Source organism: Rhincodon typus, chromosome 2 (genome assembly GCF_021869965.1).
Source record: "Rhincodon typus isolate 14 chromosome 2, sRhiTyp1.1, whole genome shotgun sequence".
NCBI lineage: Eukaryota > Metazoa > Chordata > Chondrichthyes > Orectolobiformes > Rhincodontidae > Rhincodon > Rhincodon typus.
The window spans coordinates 118,535,829-118,558,006 of record NC_063333.1 but is presented as its reverse complement, the minus strand read 5'-3'; the positions used below and the strand labels follow the sequence as shown (position 1 = coordinate 118,558,006).

Below are 22,178 nucleotides of genomic sequence, written 5' to 3'. Positions count from 1 at the left end.
ATTGGTGAAAGCTCTTATTGAGGGATCTGAAGAAACTGAAATCAGTCAGCTGGGAGTAAGGCAAGACTGGCTTTGCAAACCTTGGTCTGGAGGTGTTGTTGTGAAAGGTATGAACGATAATACCTGACATCATGCATGCATGTACATTGCAGCAGGCTGAAGTTAGCAGCAGACAGCCGGCCAATTGAATTTTTCTAATAGTTTGAGCTAATGCCTTTTAAATTCTTACATGGATGTTGCTCATGTATTGCTTTCTTGACTTGGTGGCTGACAGTATTTGCAGTAGACTTGTTCCTATTTCAGCCACTGGACTTCGTTAATGATTTGGGTATCATTGAACAAGTGTACGCAATTTAAGTTGTTGTCTTTTAGAAAATATTTAAGAAGTGAGGGACAACAAGGCAGTAGTGGAAACAGGTGTTCTGTTCCTATGCTATATAGTTGTCTCCTACTGTTTGCTGCCACACTGTATGCCTGCAACCGTATTTCACTGCCCACCTTATGTCTGAATCAGTGCAGTAGAAGGAAACAGCATGCTCTCACCAGATATTATTTGCTCTCCTCTTTGCTTTTGTTTTTAAACAGAAATTAATATTGTATCATTTTGGTGTTTTTAAGTGTTTAATTAAAGTCTTTGACCATGGAATGCAGAAATATGAGTGATGCACTGAAGCAAGATATCCTGTATTAGACAATCTTAATTGTACTGTGAAGCATTTCTGAATGTTAGCATTTCTGTGCTTATTTGAAGACTACCTTGTATAAAAGATGCAAGATGGTTTTAATGCATTCATTTTTATACTGCTTAAATATTGCAAGGAAAGTAGTGTGCCTACTGCTTCTAGATGCTTATATTGCTTAGAAAAATTGTATTAATTTTATTGCAAATCACATCTTTCACAGTATTTGCTATAGTAAATATCAAAAAGTATGAAATATAATATGCCTGAAGATTGCAACTATGTATTAAATGTGCTGCTTGAATTTCACAATCTTAGATCAAAGCAAGAATGGAAGACATTGTGGGGCAAGAAATGATTATTCAAAAATCTCTCCTTTGTTTTGCTATATCTGATTTCTACAGGTTTCCAGTAATCGATCAGATCTTTCTGGATATGAAGAGGATGAATACAGGGTATGCTACCAATGAGTTGTTAAACATTACACAAAAATAATAGATGTATGCTAGAACTGTAGGGAAATCACAGTTAAAAGCCTGAAATCAGTGATCTTAAGAGGTGGAAATCCTCAGAATAATCAATAACAATATCATATAATTACACAATAGAACCTGATTTTCTGTCACTTTTTTTTAATGAATGGAAAGGTGATAGACCTGCTATTCCCCAACCCTTAAATTGCGGCATAAGATCAGGATCTCGGCGCTAAGATTAGTAAGCAATCTAATTTTGAACTAGAGCACTAAGTATGGATTATAACAGCTGATGCCAAGAATGTAACTTTCCTCCCAACTCCTTGATTGATTAACTTCAGGATTTGATGTCCAGAAGGACCTGTTGATATCAACCACTAATTGTATTGAATGATCTCCCAGCTAAGGACAGTGAAGCCACAAATTCTGAAAGCATTTATGCGGCAGTGATTAGGCTGGTGAATTGTAAGCTTGTATGGAACAATGAGCTCAGAAGCCTCTTTCGTCATTGTGATTGAAATTTATCTACTCAAGTTAAATTACTGTTGGGAGAGAGATGCGTAACACTTCCCTGTTTTGCATATGCTCCAGTGGCAATAGCATGGGTCATATTTGAATCTTGTGAATTTGTTCACAAACAACTGTTAAGGCATGGACAGGTATTTAAATTTGTAGATGCATGAACAACTCAACTGCAAAACATGCAATCAACAATTTTATTGGTGGAATAAGAACAAAGTGCTGGAAGTACTTGCATTAGGCTGCACCTGAGGGAAGAAAGAAAATTGTGTTTTCATGTTGACAATGTCTCATAAAGTAGTTTTGATGAAAGCTCATTGTTCTAAAAGGTCAGGCTGGATTTTCGCAGCCTTATTTGGGCTGAAACAGGTGTGAAACCTGAAAATATAGGGGTGATTTCATTCAACTAAATCTCCCACTTCCATTTCTGGCATCTCAGATTTTTCTCAGGATGAGGATGTGGTCCTTGAAGCTTGCAGGTGTGCCTCAACAGACCGATGTAAGGTTGTAAATGACTAGAGAAACTGAAAGAACTGCGGATCCTGTAAATCAGGAACAAAAACAAAGTTGCTGGAAAAGCTCAGCAGGTCTGGCAGCATCTGTGAAGGAAAAAACAGTTAACATTTCGGGTCCAGTGACCCTTCCTCAGAAGGGTCTAAAGGCTCTGATGAGTTTATACAGTTCATTTTTACAAATGTTTTGAATCCTCCTGGAGGCAGACAGTATTCAACAGCTGTCTGTCTCATATCTGCTGAAGGCAAGCAAGGACCATTACAGGGGCAAGCTATGGAGGCCAGATAAATTCAGAAAAGTACGTGCTTATGCTTTCTAAAGGTGAAGTGGCTTATCCCTTCAAAGTTCAAGTTGCAACACGCCATCTCTAGTCCAGGGACCAGACAGATTTTGGAACTTTGGCAGTGTTTTGGTTCAGAAATCATTATCCTTCCAGCATTGGAACAGTGATCAAAGTTGAACGCAAGCCATGTCATTGAGTGTATTTAAGACAGAGGTAGATAGGTTCTTGATTAGTAAGGGGATTAAGGATTATGACGAAGAGGCAGGAGAATGACATTGAGTAACATATCAGACGTGATTGAATGGTGGAGCAGACTCAATTGGCCAAATGGCCTAATTCTGCTATATCTTATGGTCTAATGGAGCAGAGCAATATTAAGGCTGCGACTGGAACTGGGTGATACATCCTCAGAAATCAAGACCACTGAAGATGAGCAGCAGCCTGCAAAGGAACACACAACTCCAGGTATCAGAGGAGAAGAATAAATAATGAGAAGACGACATTACCCTAGACATAAGAGCTATAGGCAGAGGTGAAGAAAGTATAGAGGTAACTGAGAACTGTTGTTTATAGACACTGCAACTCTCTAGGCAGATAATCACAGATGTGTATACCCTTGTCAATGCAGATCTCTGTGGCATCTCACAGGCTGCTGTGCACCAATATATTACCCAGATGACAGAGACTCTTTTTACCTAGACCGAACAACACATCTGGTTCACAACTGAAGAGGTTTTGCAGGCTGAGGTAAGTGGGAGCATTCCTGAATTGGTCAGGTAGTGCCCTCCAACACCCTCCTGCAGGGGTCTCTGCTATTGTTGTGATCTGATACACTATCCATAATATGGTGGCCCAGAGCGGTGTGGATCTTGAACCAGTGCAGCCCTGAGTGTTGACAGTTTACATCAGAGACATCAGAATTGCTCTTTGGACAACTAACAACCTCAGTGATAGCTACCTCCATTCCTGCCCCACCACCTTTAATTGGACAAAAAACTTGTCTCCATATCAGATAAGGGCTCTTCCTGATTAAAATATGAACCTAGGCCAGTTTGGATTTCTGTCACATATGATCAAACTCCCGTGTTTCACCTCCGTTATAAAAATCTATCTCATTAAGTCGGTTTCTCTGTCCCCAGGGGCTGCCTGACTTCCCGAGTATTTTTAACATTTTCTGTATTATTTCAGATTTCCAGCATCTGCTGTGTTTTGCTTTTGTAGTTATATTATTGTATCTTGATTAAAAGGACAGTAAAGTTAAAATTCTTATAGACTAAGAAGTTCATAACACCGCATGATGCTAGTACAGACATGGCTGGACTGCATGCCAGAGTACTTAAGGAAGTGGTCCTAGAAATAGTGTATGTGTTGGGGGTCATTTTTCAAGATTCTATAGACTCTTGGAACCATTCAAATGGATTGGAGGTAGCTAATATAAGCCATGTATATAAAAAAAGAGGTTGAGCGGTAAAAACAGGAAATTATAGACCAGTTAGCCTGACATCAGTGGGACTGAAAATGCTGGAGTCCATTATACAAGATGCAACAGCACAGCGCTCAGAAAACAATAACAGAATTGGAGAGTCAGCATGGGTTTATGGAAAGGAAAATGATGCTTGACAAATCCACTGAAATTTCTCGAGGATGTAATTCATAGAATTGTTAAGGGGTAGCCAGTTAAAGCGGTTTGCTTGGACTTTCAGAAGGTTTTTGATAATGTGTCACATCAGAGATTAGCATGTGAAATTAAAACACATGACACTGGGCGTAGTGTATTGACATGCATAGAAAACTGGTTGGCAGGCAGGAAGGAGAGTAGGATTAAATGGGTCTTTTGCCAGTGGCAGCCAATGACTAGAGGATACTGCAGAGATCAATGATTGGATCCCAGCTATTCACAATATATATTAATGAGTTAGGTAAGGGAACTAAATGTGGAATTCTCTGCCACAAAGTAGTTGAGGTTAAACCTGATTCTGCTCATTAAAGGAGCACCTTTGGTTCCAATAGCGGTGCAACTTCTCTGTCCCAGTAGTGTCAGTTTGTTACTATGCAATAAAAGACTTCATTCTGCATCAAGTAGACAATCACATTGCTTGTATTGTCTCTATCACGAGAATGATTAGGAATATTCATTGATTTGCACATCCAAATCAGCAATAGTTTCCTCTTCTCATTCTGGACTATGTGGCTTAACTATTTATATTCTCTACCCATTCTACACAACTAAACATAATTGACTTTTTTTTGTAAATGCAATAAACCATTTTTTGTCTTGCTGATGCTGCTAGGGTCGTTCAGAAAGCCATCATGATATTTCTGACTGCTTGTTCAACACTCAAGAATGTTCCTGGTATAACACCCTACCTAAAGATTTACCACGCAGGGTGAAAGACACTGGAGGTATATATAGTTTTTAACAAAATAAAGTCAAGTAATTATACATGTCATAAAAAGACAAATGTAAGCCATATTTAATAGGATAGATCATGTTCACGTTATACTGTATAGGTATGTATTATAAATATGTTAATTTTGTTTTAAATATTCATCTTGTCAGGCATCTTGGAATACTTGAGATCTGTGTTTCAAATATTTTACTCTCTGCCCTAACCCCCTCACTTCCCTTGCTCTCTCTCATTCTGTTCTCCCTCTTTTAACAAAATAACTCATAAGAAACTCTGAATCTCAACTGAGATGAAGCTGTCTGATATCGTAGAAGTGGTGGTGGTGGTGAATAGAGAAAAACCTGTTGACCCATTGCAGTAATACTTCTAAACACCAACAAGGTTTTCATGCTTAAATCTAAAAACAGTTCATGTTTTCTCAAAAGAAAATTGTTCATCATAATTGCAGTTGACAGTTGTATGAAATCTCAATTGTTAAAGTGCAAAAGGAGAATGTTCAGACATTTGTGTCTGTATTGACTCTATGAATGAGATTTGTGGCTTAGTGCCATTCTCCAGCCTTTTCCTGAATGCATGTCTAATAGAAAAGACATTCAATGCTATGTCAAATGCCTCAATTGAACCTGGCTCCAACACTTTTCCAGATGGTGTGTTCCAGATATGAATTACTTGTTGTGCGAAAAAGTATTTTGTCAAAGCACATATATGGTTCTTTCTCAACTTAAATCCATTCCCTTGGAATCTCCAACTTTTCATGCATGGGAACAGTTTCTCCCTATTTACTCTGTCTTGCCCCCTTGTGGTTTTGAAAACTTCAAATTTCTCCAATCTGTCTTCATAGTTAAAGTTTCTTATGCCTAGAATCATTCTCATTAACCTCTTCTTCATTCTCTCCAATGCTTTCATATTCTTCCTAAAGTAAGATGCCTGGAACTCTACACAGTGCTCTAGCTGACATCGATCTAGTGTCTTATACAGACTCAACAAAACCTCCTTGCTCTTGTATTCTACATCCCTATCGATTAAACCAAAGATGCTGTATGCTTTGAGCGCTCACTTGATCTGTCCTGCCATTTTTAATGACTTATGTACATACATACCCAGGTCCTGTTGCTGAAGTTATTCCATGGTGTTTTGTTCATTTTGTTTCCCTCACTCATAGGTGCTGCACCAGACAGTCCTCATTCATTGAGTCCACTTAAAGCATTCTCTACCCAACCACCTAAGTTCCTGAAGTCACTTATGCCTGTAAGAGAGGAACGAAAGGGCAAGCAACCTCTGGAAACCAAACCTCTCCTTGCACATGAGGTAATAGTTAAAGTTATAAGGAAAATTGCACATCCTTTTAATACAGTGGAACTTGATTGTTGGAATTCTTAAAAAGAGTTCAATACAATAAGCAATACAACTGATAGTGCTTAAGCCTTAATATGTGACCCCGAAACAAGGAACAATTTGCTTGATGTTGGTCATTCTATAATAAGTTTGCTATAATGAGTACTTTATTTTACTTTAAAAAATATTAATCTGTTTCCATGAAATTGGCAAAAGATGAGTCTTTCTAAGTTGTTTTGTTCTGTTTCATTTTCTTCTGCCCCTTTTTTTTTGTTGAATACTTTACTTCAGTAGAAATACTTTACTTGTAGCTTTGATCACTATTACGTGTATCTGAATATGTTAGGTTGGAAACTTGAACTTCAGGGGGTAGGAGGTAGTAAATTTGTCATTTGATAAACAAGCTTTTAACAGTTCAATAAGCAGCTATCCACTTTTGTTATCACAATCATTCATAGTTTGACCAAAATATATTCTTAGTTAGAAGCAAAGTGTTGGGGGAGAATGGAAAAACTGTCTGTTCAGAATCCAAACCAGAATGTAAAATAGCCGTAATAAATTCCACTTTTTGTTACCAAAAAAATGTCACATGTTCTTATGATTTAACTCCATCCTCTCATTTAAATGGTTGGGAGAGATGAGTGTTGCATTAAACAATATAAAAGCTCAAAGGGTAATTAGATCCTTCTCAAGCTGGTCTTGTGTCTTCCAGTGTATTGCTTCCTTTTGCTCAATGTTATACACCTCTTGGATTCTTAGTATAAGTCAGCTTTCCTGGTGTATGAATGCAATGTACATTTCTTCAATTGTATCGATTGATAACACAACTTGCTTACTGCTAGCTGCCTTTAGAATCTGTAAGTAAAATTATAGCAACTGCATAACAAATTTCATTACATCTGATAAGTGGGAATGTTTCTGGGAGAATCTGCCATAACAGTTCAAATTGATAGACACTACCAAAACACAAGATGAAGAGTGAAGAATGTTGTCATTAAAGACAGTTGAGCTTCCCTGATTGTTTTGCTGTTTTTCTGATTTCTTAAACTTAATACCATGTATCCACAGCATCCTTGCCAATTAGTTATTTATTTGTCAATACAGTAAAAATCGTGATCAAACGAAGGGATTGTCCCATCACGAGGCATGACAACTAGCTTAAGATAAATAACACTGTCAGAAAGCCCAAGTGTTACTGCTTATTGAGATATTACAAGAATTTGGTAACCCCTAAACTAATTTCATTTATTGTATTAGCAGTACTTTGTGACTGTTTGTTTCAGTAAACGATTACTGTTGTAGCTGCTGAATAAAACATAGCTTTTGCATGGAACACAGATGCTGTCACTATGTGAGAAGAATGTAGATAACTGAATTAAGTAATCTGTTTTGGAACTAATTAAGCTAAGTCTGAACATTCATTCATTTTCAATTGGAGTTGCGTTTGCAGCAATAATACATTAAATAGCATGTGCCATTAGCTTTAATTGGTTAATGTGAAAGAAAGTAATAATCCCATTGTGTAGCATGGTGAATGAAAATTATTATGTATTGTATGCAGAGTACCACAGCAAATCTGTTACAGATGGTTGATAATTGATGACATTTAAATTTAGTTCATTTTTATTTCTTAGAGGCCATCAGTTAAATAAATTTAACTCAACCACTCAAATGTAATGAAGGTGCAATTTTTTTTGTGCATGAATTGAATGTTTGCAAACCACCGTAGCTTGTGTACAATATCGATGTTAAAACTGTAGTCTTGTTGTGGATCGACTAACTGCATGTCTGTAGTCTTGATCAATGTGTCATTAGCAGTGTGACATTTTTCCATTGTGTGTCTCGACCATTGCAGAGCATGTCTCCCCCTCAGGATAAAAGCATGCTGGTACATAGCAGTAGCAGTGTTGTGCCCACAGGAACCAGTGTCATCCCCATATCAGTTGAAAATGGTAACGAAAATGAGGACACATTTGTAAGTTTTCCTTTTATTTAAGTCATAATACTTGGTGGTGGGATTAAGGTCCTTTCACTTGGATTATGGCTGAAGCATTTATGAATGCAGCCATAATTTTCTGTGTGCTCTGCAGGCAAGCTGTTTGTCTGTTTTCTTCTAATATGTAATTATAAAATATATTCAAGTGTATTGCAAAACTGTTGAGCATATAAATTATTTGAAACACAAGGGTATCCCGCATTTTGTAAACATGATTTTACTTACTGGAAGGTTTCTTTCTTGTCTCATTTTGTGTCTGAACATAATTAGGGGCTAAATACCTTAGTTTGAGAAACTTACAGTTTAAATTTAGATGTTTGCTTAAAAATGAAGAAAATGAAAATATTATCATTGTTTATATTTTTGAAATTAGCTGCTAATAGAGAAATGCAATTAGAAAGCGATTATTCAAAAATATTAATGCAAAAATATCCTCTTCAGAACATAGAAGGTCACTATAAAATATAGAGATCAATAAGGAAAATATGATAGATTATGAAACTAATGTTACATTTTCACTTGATAAACGAAACTGGATTTAGACCCTAGCTGTACAATGCACCTCCCCTTTAGCTCATAAATGAATATGTTCTTATTTTCATGGTGGTGAGAGGGCACATTAGCTTTGTTCATTTTCTTGAGAATATTTTCTTCTCGAAGGCTTTCAGGAAGCATTGATCTAGTAGGCTGCATTGTACTAACATATGTCTTTCTAAAACCTGCTTGGAGATTCTTGTGTAAATGTTTCACTCAGTTTGCCTGTTGTGTTCTGCTGCATACTAAATTGTACTCTATTGTCTATATGATCTATAGACCACAAGATAATGCATGCCAGAAACCACATTGTTCATCTTAATAATTTATCCAGAAATATTGTTAAGTTCTCCAACCATACCATCCAGTTGTTTCTTTGATAATATTAGGCCATCACCACCAATATTGAATGTAGAAGTCCATTGCACAAGTTCACTCTTGGAGAAAAAAATTCTATATCAGTCCATAGTTTGTCTTTCATTAGTTTAAACCTATGACCCTTACACTTTGCTTCAACAATTGAATTTAATTTAAAGAATTAATACACCTACCTTTTCTGTTAATGATATGCCTGTATAATGTTGAATGTTATCTTTCTGCTGAAAAGTTCAGTTATCATGTCTTTTTTTGTAACTCAGGTTTCATAAACTAAGGATTAGCCAAATAGTTCTACTCTGCACTCTATGCATGTGTGCATCATGCCTTCCTGGCTCAAACAGACTATTTTTCAAGATGCAATTCCAATTAGTGCTGCAAAGTTGGTCACTTCCTTTTCCATCTTTAGTTACCTTTTCAGCTGTGTGGATCAACATTCTGTCGTGTCTATGATTGCTTATATGTGTTTTTTAAAATGTCTACCAAGGCTACCATCACTGCATATGGTCGAACAGTGAAAAGTTTGTTGTACTGATTCATCTTAGTACAATTCACATTAGTATCACCAATGAATTGGTTGTTCAAAATATGATGTTTGCTATTTTGATATTAAGCTTCATTGCATTGCAAATTGCATTTTCCCACACAAATATATTGCAATGTTTGGTATTCTATATACAGTGCTTTTCCAGAAGATTCACCATGTCATTTCTTCTTGTATGTCCCAAGAAACAAACTTAGACTGTTCTATTATCAGATGATGTAATTGTGTATTTTAACTTAAGTTTAAGCAATCTGACCTTATTTCATCTGTTTATAGGTACTGCTGATTGGCAACAGTGAAAATTAATCCGTTACCTTTCCAGTGTAGTTTATTTCCTGGAGGTACACTGGACTAATATTTTCCCTCTCACTCAGCAACATTTTCTTCTTGAATTTCTACTGAATAATGGAAATCTATTTCAGATTTTGAAAATACTCATAAATCTACAAATACCTAATCACAGACTGATCTTCATCTCAAAACAAAAGATAACCACCGAATTAAAAATCTTCCAGCATGATTCATTGATTTATGACATTTCAGCTGAGACAAAGTCAGACAGTTTGGACGGGATAATAATGGGATAAATAATGACTTTCTCAATTGTAGGCCAATAAGGAAGAGCATTCCAGTCATATAGGTTGTGGACTAAGCATCACAAAATCTCAGATTTGGTTGACGACCGTTTTACAGCTACAGAATGCAAATCAAATTTTTAATTTTGCCTGGATTTTTTTTAGTGCCATCCTGCATTGGGTGGAATAGCTTCACTGATCAATATTATAGCAAAAACATTCCATCATTCTCGATGCGTCTGTGTACTTTTTTGCTATAGCTAACTAATTGTGGTATTACCCCAGAATTCTTAGTGCTGTTGAAAATACACTAATGAAAGTAACTTGGCTCATGCTGATCACTTTTTATAGGGATGGGCATCTAAGTACCATGAGGCTAGAGTGGAAATATGTATCTTTCCAGTCTTCTTCAAAGTAGAATAGTAAGATCACCTCAACAAGTTCCTGTTCCAGCACCATACGAATATAATCTGTCTTTCTCGTGCACACAAATATGTTGTGTTTTCCAGTAATCAAGACTTTTTCTGTCTCTATTGCTAAAGTTTGAAATTTTTTTTGTGGTTTACCCTAATTAATGTATGTTGTTTTTGATGTGGAGGATAACATGCTGCATTTCACCTACTACTTTAGGAGAGTTCATGGGCATAAGTCATCTTTTAGTATACAAAAAGTAATTAGATGTGGAGAGCTATTGACAGCGCAAAAAGTAATGATTTTGTAGGCTTTTTCTCAGCTTTCTCGCCCTATACTTAAATAACTCTAACAACATTTGGGTTTTGATTATCATTTTACAAGCAGATTACATTTTTAAAAAACCTCACCTTTGAAATTAATTTATTCATCATCTTTACATCTTCATGTTCTGAAATTGTGATGGAATGATTCATCAAGATTTGAAGTGGGAATAGTACAACACTCATCATACAAGATGATATCATTGGGAAAAGTTAATCTGGAGATAATTTTTTTCTGATAGACTATTTTAAGGTTATCTATTCATAATCATTGAACTGAGCTGCCTCCAAAAATTGCTTTGCTGCATCAATGAATTACATACCTAGATGGTTACAACATTGTTACATGTTGGTCAAGGACTACTGCTTCCACCCTTAATTTTCCAATGTAAATTTCATGCCCATTCACAAATTATGGGTTAGAAGGACATGATTGTGAATACGCTGTAACCTCAGAACTTCAAATCTTTATTGTGCAATGTCTTTACACTTTGAAGATTTGCTAGTTGAAGAGAATAGGCATGGAAATGAGTTGCTACATGTTACCTGCTTGACCTACGTTTGACATGGTGTATAGGTTTACAGCTAGGGTTTGTTCCATTTAAAGTTTGCCTTTATTTTATGGTATTCTTTTGTGTTACTGAATTTGGAGTGAGTACGAAGGAACCCCAATTTTGAATGAAGATCTTTTTAGGTGAAAAGTTTAAGTCAGACCCTTATTATGTGTGTAGGTAGATATAACAGATCGTGATCTGATATAGAATTATTTATATTTAAGTACAGTTAAGTACTTTTTTAAATTAAAATTTGACAGTTCTCTGAAAGTGAAGAGCCTTTTTTACATAAAGATCAAAACCAGAATTCATTCTGGCAGTATAGTTGAGAGTTTTCATTATGTCTTTGAACCTGTTTCCGAATTCTCAACTTGTCATTAATTTTCCAAGAAATGGGAAAGGTGAGACCTTATTATTATCTGACATCTCTGTAGCATATTTACCTGTGAAAATGGTGGTAGCCATCTTATGATATTTAATCTTGATGAATTATTTGTTATGCACACTTTGTTAAGGTGGAGAAGCATATTTCAGAAACTCACCTGAAATTGCTCGCAAAATTGATACAATGAAAGTAGACAACTTGTGCAAAATTGTGGAATAAACAATACTAGATCCTGCTGTAACAAAGCTGTACACATATAACAAGTTGCAATGTACTGTATGATTGGCAATACTGAACCAAAGGCTTATAAAATTGAATAAAATAGGCTCTTTTAAACTTCGATAACACAATGTGGAGTTCGAGGAACACAGCAAGCCAGGCAGCATCAGAGGAACAGAAGAAGGGTCCCGACCCAAAATGTCAGCTTTCCTGTTCCTCTGGTGCTGCCTGGCCTGCTGTGTTCCTCCAGCTCCAAACTTTGTTATCTCTGACTCCAGCATCTGCAGTTCTTGCTATCTCTCTTTTAAACTTTGGTTCTGTTTCACAACCTAATATTAGTTACAGATTTTCAACTTTATTTAAATATAGCATTTAACAAGAGCATTCAGTTATACAAATGGCAGAATACATTTTTGCAGTGTTGCTACTTTCAACTTGTGCGCATGTTTTTCAACTCCCCATGAATTGAAAGTTTACCAGTCAGGTCTATATATTTGGACATACTAAGCTGATCATTCAGCAGACAAAATATTGCCAAACTTTAATTGAACAATTTGCATGACTTATTCACAGAAATTTAATGAGAGCATTTGGGGGGAAAAAAGCTTTTAATTGGAGAAAATCTGCAATTCCAACAAATCAGCCAGAAAATCCAGTGTGGTGTCTGAACCAGTATGCTGCTTCATTTTTTTCAATAGGATTTAAAAAGTAGTTATGTGTTTATTATGCAAATGTCCTTACTGCAGGATTCGGAAGAGGAGGATTATGAAGTGGAGAATCTCAATAAGAAAATGAGCAGCTCTCAAGGCTTTCATGGTTTCCAGCCTTACATTCCAGAAGATTTTGCAGACTTTGATGTGTACAATGCAAGCCTTGAGAACAGAGATTTGTTTTCATCCAAGCCAGAATGCCCGAGTTCTCGTTTCCTTGAAAATGAGGTTTCTCGCAGTCCAACAACGAGCAGTATGACAAGTGGTTACATCTCCCACAGTGCCTCTAATGCAACGCTTTCTGATGTGGTATTCACTGGTACTGAGAGCGCAGATCAGCTAAGTAACCAGACACGAAACTCTGACCTTCGGGATACTGTGTCACAAATTAGCCTGTCTGATGGAAAATTATCTTCTGGAAAGGAAGATGGAATTGAGGAACAAAATGCCGATTTAAAAGACATACAGAAGAGTGTGTCACTCCCAACAAATAGTGCCTTAGTGAATGAAACCTCAGTATTGCAACAGTTTATTGAGTCTAAATCTATACTTGTTTATAGAACACTCCCAGATATGTATTCATCAGATTCATTGCCCTGTACATTAAAACCACAAGGTAGCATATCCGAAGATGGTGGAGATGATGATGATTCTTTCAATTCAACCGTGAATGTAGACGTTTTCAGCAGTCAAGATTTCACAGATTTTCAAGGTGCTGAGGAAGCAAGAAAGGATCTTGAGCTGCCTGATGAACCCATGATTTACAGTACCGATTCCTCTGATAACTCTAATAGACTTTCTGTAGATAGTCTAGATCTTGATGAAAAATGGCAACATTCTGCAGTAAAATGTACAAATGATATTTCAGAGCTTCCTGAGGATTCTTGTAGTGTGGCACGTGATCAATCACAGACTACTGTACTTGATAATAGATTAACAAATACCTCTGAGAACATGCTATATTGTGAGGAAGCTGACCATGAGGAAGCATTTGATAATGCCCCCAACCCAGATAACTCTGTTTCAAAGAACCTCTCAGATTTAGAAGATACTCAGGACAGCGCAACTGCAGAACAAGGTGAACCTCTACCAAGTTGGATCATGCTGGGAGAACGTGTATCTGTTGGAAACAACAAGAATGGAACCATTCGATATGTTGGCACAGTGGATTTCTCTGCTGGAATTTGGGTTGGAGTTGAGCTTGATATTCCAGCTGGTGAGTTGTCAAGCATATTTTTCTGCATTTGTTTTATCCCACATTAGAAGTGATGCATGATCAGGATCTAGGTCAGTCATGATTTACTTGAATTATGGAACAATATCAAGGGGCTGAATGACCTTTTGTATGACTTCAAGTATTCCATTTTATTTGAGGAATTCACTAGATTTGTGTTTGAGGCACTAATATAATTTATAAGACAACAGGAAAGTAATATTTATGACCAACTGTGAAGAGGACTGTAATGGACTTAATTTTTAATGCTGATAAACTAGCTGATAGATCTTAGGTGGAAGAATAAGAAAAGAACATCTATACCCAATGGTCAAACATTAAAAGGAATGTAAAAACGTAGAGACTTAATTGCTATTTATGCCTTTCAAAAGAGAGGATAATATGTAAAAGCTGTGCTTTTAAAAAAAAATATGGAATCCTTGGTTTTGTTAATAAGGGGCATGGGTCTGAACAGTAAGACATCATACAAAACTTAAACAAAACATTGGTTGGCCTGTAGTTAGAACATTGTGGTTCTGTTTTGGGCATCGTATTTCATGAAGGATGTTAGGGGCTATAGAGAGAATACATAAGTGATCTAACAAGACTAAGGATGAAAGACTTTTGTTTTATAGATAAATTTACTCTTTGCTGTCTTTTAAAAAGAAAAGTGATTATGATTGAGATATTTTGAGAAATTATTTCCTCTGATCAGAGTTATTAACTGAAGAGTACAAATATAAAATCTTCACCAAAGGAAAGAAGGAAGGTGTTTGATCTTTTTTTAAATACACAGAATGTGATTAGGACATGGAGTGTCTTACCAGAAATAATGGTGGATACATTATCAAAAACGATATTGATAAATATTTTATAAAGAACACAAAGGAACCAAATGAATAGATCTTTCAGACAGCTATCACAGATGCCACCTATACGTTGTAAAATTTCTCACACCAGTGGACTAAATAATAGTCTCCAAGTATATTTTCAGTTAATTGTCTTCGGTATTTATCTCCAGCACCTTTCCTGTTTCCTTTCCTGCTGTACCTGGATGTGAGATGTGAGATGTGAGTGTAAACACTTGACTTCTCCAACTGCTGCTACTGTTGTTGGATCTATGAGAATGGTCCGGATTTGCTGGATTTCTCGATACTCACGTTCAAGTTGCGGAGAGTTGCTGAACTTTTGCTTACCGACTGTAACATCGGGATTTAAAATCAGGAAGTAACTGCCAGGTTATATGTTGTGTTGTTACATTTAAGCACTTGGAGCAGGTTTGAGTATGCTGGCTACTTGCAGCTAACCTGAGATGTGGAAGCCAGTTGTAATATGCCTGACACCTGTCCAAATCCAACATTGATGTCAGTACCTTTCATGCATGTATCCCTCCATTCTACAACACTGAAATCTGCTATAGAGACCTGGAGGAATTTGCAGTAATCAGGGTGAAAAATGCGAAACACAAGCCGAAGTAGGCCATACCGCCTCTCAAGCCTGCTCAGCCATTCAATAGAATATTGGCTGATCTATTTGGATTTTGAATTCTGGGTTCCCACCTACTCCCAATTAGGCTTTGATTTCCTTGACTGACAAAAATCTACCTACCTCTCATTAAAAAATATTCAATGACCACACCTTCACTGCCTTCTGAAGCAGAGTTTAAAGTCTCAAACCCTTTTTGAGAGAAAAGCATTCCACTCATCTGACCTAAAAGGGAGTCAGACTCCTAATTTTAGAACAATGTCCCCTATTTCTGGACTCTTCCACCAGGAGAAAACTAATTTCCATATCAACCTTGTCAAAACCCCTCAGGCTGTTTGTACTTCAATCAAGTCACCCCCTCACTTAGCTAAACTCTATGGAAAACAAGCCCAGTCAAGTTAACCTTTCACCCATTCCACTTAGCAATCCAGTAAACCTCTTCTGAGCTTCTTGCAATGTATTTACATCCTTCCTTAAAGAAGGAGAACAAATATGCTCAGCACTCAAGGTGTGGCCTCAGCAGTGTCCTGTATAATGGAAACAATGTCCCTACTTTGCTGAATTCCTCTCAATAAAAGGTAGCATTCCATTAGCCACCTTAATTACATGCTGCACCTACATACTAATTTTTTTGTGTCTGAAGCACTTGAACAACAAATCTCCTCTGCACCTTGGAATTCTACAGTCATTCTCCATTTAGTACTCTGCCTTTTTACTCTTGCCAAAGTGAACAATATCACATTTCCCCACTTTATACTCCATCTGCCAGATTTGTGTCAACTCATCTAACCAATCTATGTTGATCTGCAACCCTCCTTGTGTCCTCTTCTTGGCATAGTTTTCTGACTTGGTGTCATCTATGAATTTAGCTGCCATGCCACCGCTCATCTTGTCTAAATCGTTGATATAAACTTTACAATTTGAGGACCCAGCACAAACCCCACTCATCACATGCTGCTGTGCACTTCTACTGTGCACAAAACCTTTTATGTCATGGCTTGCCAAATAGTTTGTGGAAATCCAAAAAGAGCATGTTAATAGACTTCTTTACCAACAGAGCATTTTATTTCTTCCTTTCCCCTGTTATCTATTCCACATTGTTGTTACTGTAGACCACTCCCACTCAATATTTCCTTCCCCCTACTATTCCTCATCTCATCCCAATCCCGTCTTACATCCTGATCTTGTGAACAAGGTCATCTCTGACTATTGTACCAATGTGATCTTTAACAGTCATATGCTTCCAACATAGAGCACCATGATGGCTAAGTGGTTAGCACTGCTGCCTCACAGTGTCAGGGAACTGGGTTCAATTCCAGCATTGGGTCATTTTATGTGTGTGGAGTTTGTACATTCTCCCTATGTCTGCGTGGGTTTCCTCCAGATGCTCCAGTTTCCTCCCACTGTCCAACAATGCGCAGGTTGGGCAGATTGGCCATGCTAAATTGTCCATAGTGTCTAGGGTTATGTGGGCTGGGTGCATTAGCCATGGGAATGGAGGGTTACAAGAATAGGATAGGCGGGTGGGTCTGGGTGGGATGCTGTTCAGAGGATCAGTATAGACTCGATTGGCCAAATGGCCTGCTTCCACACTGTAGGGATTCTATAATAAATTGTTTCAACATGATTTTGTTTTCACAAAACTCTGCTTACTTTCCAAATTACCTAAAGCCCAGCTATAAGCTCCTCAATGATTGCTTCTATCACCTTTCCCACGATGGACTTCAAGCTAACAAGCCTAAAGTTTCATGTTTCCTGTTTCCTTTGCTTGTGTAGAAGGATTATATTTGGTATTTACCAATCTGGTACTTCTAGAATCTAAACAACTTTGGAAAATTAACACCAATGCATTTACTACCTTATTAGTCACTTCTTTTAAGACCCCAGGGATGAAGTCCACAAGGACCTGGGACCTGCCAACTCCATTGGTTTTGTTGAGTGACATCTCCCTGGTGATTGTAATTTCATGAAGTTCATCTCTTCCTTCTACATCCTGAATTACAGGTGTTATCTCTACAAGGAAGACAAAAGAAGAAAAATTGTTCATTTCATCAGCCATTTTCTTATTATTGCTAACTCCTCATTTTTGCTTCCTGAAGACTAACTTTATTTACTCTTTCCAATTTAAACTTCTGTAAAAATTTTTGACATTCACATTTACATTTATGTCCAGCTTCCTCTCATACTCTTAACCACTTTCGCTTGATTAATCTTTTAGTCATTGTCTGCTGTTCTTTACATGCTGGCCAGTCATCTGATCTGCCGCTCATCTTTGTGCAAATTTTATGCTTTTCCTTAAGTTTAATGCTTTGATTAATTTTTTTTAATTAAGCACAGATGATGTGACTTCTCATTTGAATTTTTTCATAGTGGGAATATATTTATTGTGAGAATTCTTAAATATCCCCTTGAATATCTGCTGCTGCTTCTCTGTTGATGTTTTCTAAACAAATATCCCAGGACACTTCAGCTACCTCAGCTCTCCTGCCCATAGAGTTGCCCTTATACAGGTTTTAAAATACTAGTCTTAGATGCAAATTACTCCCTTTCAAACTGGATGTAAAATTTGAACATTTGTAGATGCTCTTGCCTCATGGTCTTTTTAATCTGAGGTCATTAATTAACCCTGTCTCTTTACAGAGTACCAGTCCAATATAACCTGCTTCCCACTCAGTTCCAGAGCATGTTACTCTTAGAATGCTTTGGAGAAAGTATCTTTATGAACTCATCATCTAGTTTACTGTTGCCAACCTGATCTTTCCAATTTCTGTGTGATTACAATTCCCCATGATTATTGTTGTCCTGTTATCACAAGAACCCAATATTTGTTCTTGAATACTTTGTTCTATATTGTGGTTACTGTAAGGGAGCCTGTAGACCACTTCCACTAGAGACTTCTCCCCATACTATTGCTCATCTCCTCCCAAACCAATTTTGCATCCTGATATTGTGAACCAAGGTCATCTTTGATTAACAGCGCTATGTCTCCACTTTTACATGGCTTCCTATTCTTCTTGAATCGTGAACTGCACAGTACACAGGACTGAAAATAAGAGAATATGCAGACAGCAGTATCCATATAAAAAAGCTGTCCATTTAGTCCAGCTCCCTTGGTGTCTCCTGCGAATCCCTGCAAAATCTTCCCTATAAGTATTTATTCAATTCTCTGAGAAAGCTGCTGTTGAACCCACATACATCACCCTTTTAAACAGTGCAGATCATAGCAATTACATGTGTGACTTTATTTTCCAGGTGTCATTTCGGGTTCTTCTGTCAATTACCTTCTTACCTTTTTATCATTTGAAACTGACTCACATTTACCCAACCAAAAACATTCACGAGTATGAACACATCTGTTGAAATTTTCTTTAGCCTTCATTGCTCCAGTGAGAACAGCTTTGAATTGATTCTTTTCCTCAATTATTTGCAACTACTTCGAAGAATTGAGCTGAGCTAAATTTTATGTTCACTTACATATGGTATCACTAGCCTTAACAAAATGTTTATTTCAAACACCCCATTATTTCTTAATTCGAATATACAACTTTTTTATCTTGTTTGCATTCTTTTTAGTGTGGACACCTTGTCAATACATTATCTTGTACATTTGATGTTGCCATAGAACTTGCAGAAGATGCGGATTTATTTAAATGTCATGTTCTTGTACTTTCAACTGTCATGCAGGCAAACATCAGGGCACTATTGAAGGAAAAGAATATTTTCACTGCAGTCCTAGTTGTGGTATATTTGTACGTCCAAACCGGCTCATCCAGGTCTCCAACACAGTAAAGCGGCATAGCAGCACATCACAAGCTCAGACATCCACAAGTCATGAAAAACGGAAAGTTGTCAGCCTTGGGACATCACAGGTCACCTCATCCACTAAACCTGATGGAACAACGCTACGCCAATCAGGAGATACAGCACCCTCCAAGAAACAAAACAACAGGAAATCTTGGGTTAACTGAACTGCAACATTTGCACTTATGACACATCACTGTATAGACCTCTTAATGGAGTATTTTATAGATTGTACAGTGTTTTTTTTGTTTATATTACTAGACCATGTGACATAAAGGATAGAATGAAATCTTTAATACTTTTCGTTTTTTGAAAGAAAGTATAGTATATCTCAGTAACAAAAGATAGAAAATACACTAAAAATGGCTTTGCTGAGTAAAATCCCAGACTTCAGTTAAGAAAGCACCAGCTTCTGTATTACAAATTAACATTTGAGATGTGTTTTAATCAGGAAATAGATACTTTATTAAAAAGAAAACTGGGATGCAAATCATGAAGATCTCTAAACCTGTTTTTAATTACCAAAGATTTCAATTAGAGGAGCCTCTTAATTTTTATTTTGCCCTTTGTAAAACTGTATTCTAACATGTTGGGCACCTTGCGATGTTTTATTAAGTCATGCTGTATTTTCTTTACTTTGTATTAAGCTGCCTTATTACTGTGTCTAATAAGCACATGAAGCAAAAACTGACTGTTCAATCCAGTTTTTGTCTTCAAAAGCTTGCTATTGTGCTGACTTGGCTTCACGTGGCTGCACATTCAACTGCCATGTTGGGCCCTTTGCCTGAAGCTTTGTATGTTACAAGTTGGAACACTAATACCCTGATTTGCCTGTTAGGCAGTTTAGTGCTTAAACAGTATTACTGCACGAATGCAGGGAACAGACTGGAGATTTGTTTTAAAGGTTTACGAAAGTAAGTATGCATGCACTTGCTGAAAAAAGCAAAGTAATGGTACATTTTGCAACAATATTGTGTATATAATGAAAGATCACAATGGAGGATTTGGTTTAAATAATTTATACACAAGATTATATATAGTGACTAAAGGGTTTTCTGCATCCCATGCAGTAAAAGAAGGGTGTAATCTGATGGGCAAAAGACGGTTTCAGAAAGCCATCCAGTGTATATAAAGAGTTGTGCAAAATTGTAAGGGTACTTAAGAGTCAATCTGTTTGAAAAGAAATAAGATGAATGGCTGACTGTTAATTTTAATCTGAAAAAAACTTGGGGCTTGCTCAAGAGCTGCTGTTCTGAATTAGTCTTGTGTATGTATATTTACCTCTCATAGAGTTTTTTTGTATTACTATGTACAGAGTTGTAATATATATTTTATTTCAGCAATACTGTATTTAATTGTTACAGGATTTGTGTTTTAGAATACATACTGTACTTCAACATGGAACTGTCCATCAGCTGTGTGAATTTTGTTTGTATGATAGTGTTGTAAAAGGTAGGAATCTCCCCAAGTTTCTACCTTTTTAAATACCTGATGATCCAGCAGAATGGTTCTATGTAGGTAGTTCAGTTTTACAATACTATGAAGTGGGAATCCAGTTCAAGGGCTATAACTCTGCACATCTTATGTCACAGTCAATTGGTTTCCATTTTATAAAGAGCAAAGATGAGCAGTACGACTGCAGTCAGAATCACAATTTGGATTGAGATTGACACCGTGGGAGAAAATGCCTCCTACTCAACAAGTGCAAGATTCACTTTTTAACTGATGTGATTCACTATTGTGGTCGTAATATTTTAATATTAGGGAAGAACTAACTTCAGTCATGGATATAATTCTGCAAGATTGTTATCCAATACTAGAGATAGTAGGAACTGCAGATGCTGGAGAATCCGAGACAACAAGGTGCAGGGCTGGATGAACACAGCAGGCCAAGCAGCATCATAGGAGCAGAGAGGCTGACGTTTTGGGCCTAGACCCTTCATCAGAAAAGGGGGAGGGGAAGGGGAAGGGGAAGGGGGTTCTGAAATAAATAGGGAGAGAGTGGGAGGCGGATAGAAGATGGATAGAGGAGAGGATAGGTGGAGAGGAAACAAACAGGTCGAAGAGGTGGGGATGGAGCCAGTAAAGGTGAGTGTAGGTGGGGAGTTAGGAAGGGGATAGGTCAGTCTAGGGAGGACGGACAAGTCAAGGGGGCGGGATGAGGTTGGTCGGTAGGAGATGGAGGTGCGGCTTGAGGTGGGAGGAAGAACAGGTTAGGGAGGCAGGGACGAGCTGGACTGGTTTTGGGATGTGGTAGGGAGAGGGGAGATTTTGAAACTTGCGAAATCCACATTGATACCATTGGGCTGCAGGGTTCCCAAGCAGAATATGAGTTGCTCTTCCTGCAACCTTCGGGTGGCATCGTTGTGGCACTGCAGGAGGCCCAGGATGGACATGTCGTCTGAGGAATGGGAGGGGGAGTTGAAATTGTTCGCGACTGGGAGGTGCAGTTGTTTATTGCGAACCGAGCGTAGGTGTTCTGCAAAGCGGTCCCTGAGCCTCCGCTTGGTTTCCCCGATGTAGAGGAAGCCACACCGGGTACAGCGGATGCAGTATACCACATTGGCAGATGTGCAGGTGAACATCTGCTTGATGTGGAAAGTCTTCTTGGGGCCTGGGCTGGGGGTGAGGGAGGAGGTATGGGGGCAGGTGTAGCACTTCCTGCGGTTGCAGGGAAAAGTGCCGGGTGTGGTGGAGCTGGAGGGGAGTGTGGAGCGGACAAGGGAGTCACGGAGAGAGTTGGTCCCTCCGGAAAGCAGATAAGGGTGGGGAGGGAAAGATGTCTTTGGTGGTGGGGTCGGATTGCAGATGGCGGAAGTGTCGGAGGATGATGCGTTGGATC

General features: G+C 37.7%; 1 protein-coding gene across 5 annotated transcripts in view; it reads left to right on the top strand.

Moving 5' to 3' along the window:
- kif13a (kinesin family member 13A) overlaps positions 1 to 20,728 on the top strand; it is a 270,920-nt gene extending 250,192 nt beyond the window's left edge. For 3 of the 5 annotated variants that reach the window (XM_048611497.1, XM_020509948.2, XM_048611508.1), the window contains 6 exons: positions 1,085 to 1,135; positions 4,760 to 4,871; positions 6,039 to 6,184; positions 8,067 to 8,186; positions 12,874 to 14,053; positions 19,220 to 20,728. In XM_048611497.1, coding sequence (XP_048467454.1) covers positions 1,085 to 1,135; positions 4,760 to 4,871; positions 6,039 to 6,184; positions 8,067 to 8,186; positions 12,874 to 14,053; positions 19,220 to 19,503 — 1,893 coding nt within the window. In that variant the 3' untranslated portion in view covers positions 19,504 to 20,728. Of the gene's footprint in view, positions 1 to 1,084; positions 1,136 to 4,759; positions 4,872 to 6,038; positions 6,185 to 8,066; positions 8,187 to 12,873; positions 14,054 to 19,219 lie in introns of those variants that run through there. The other 2 variants (XM_048611502.1, XM_048611514.1) reach the window with 2 other exon arrangements.
- Positions 20,729 to 22,178: the final 1,450 nt, after the last annotated feature.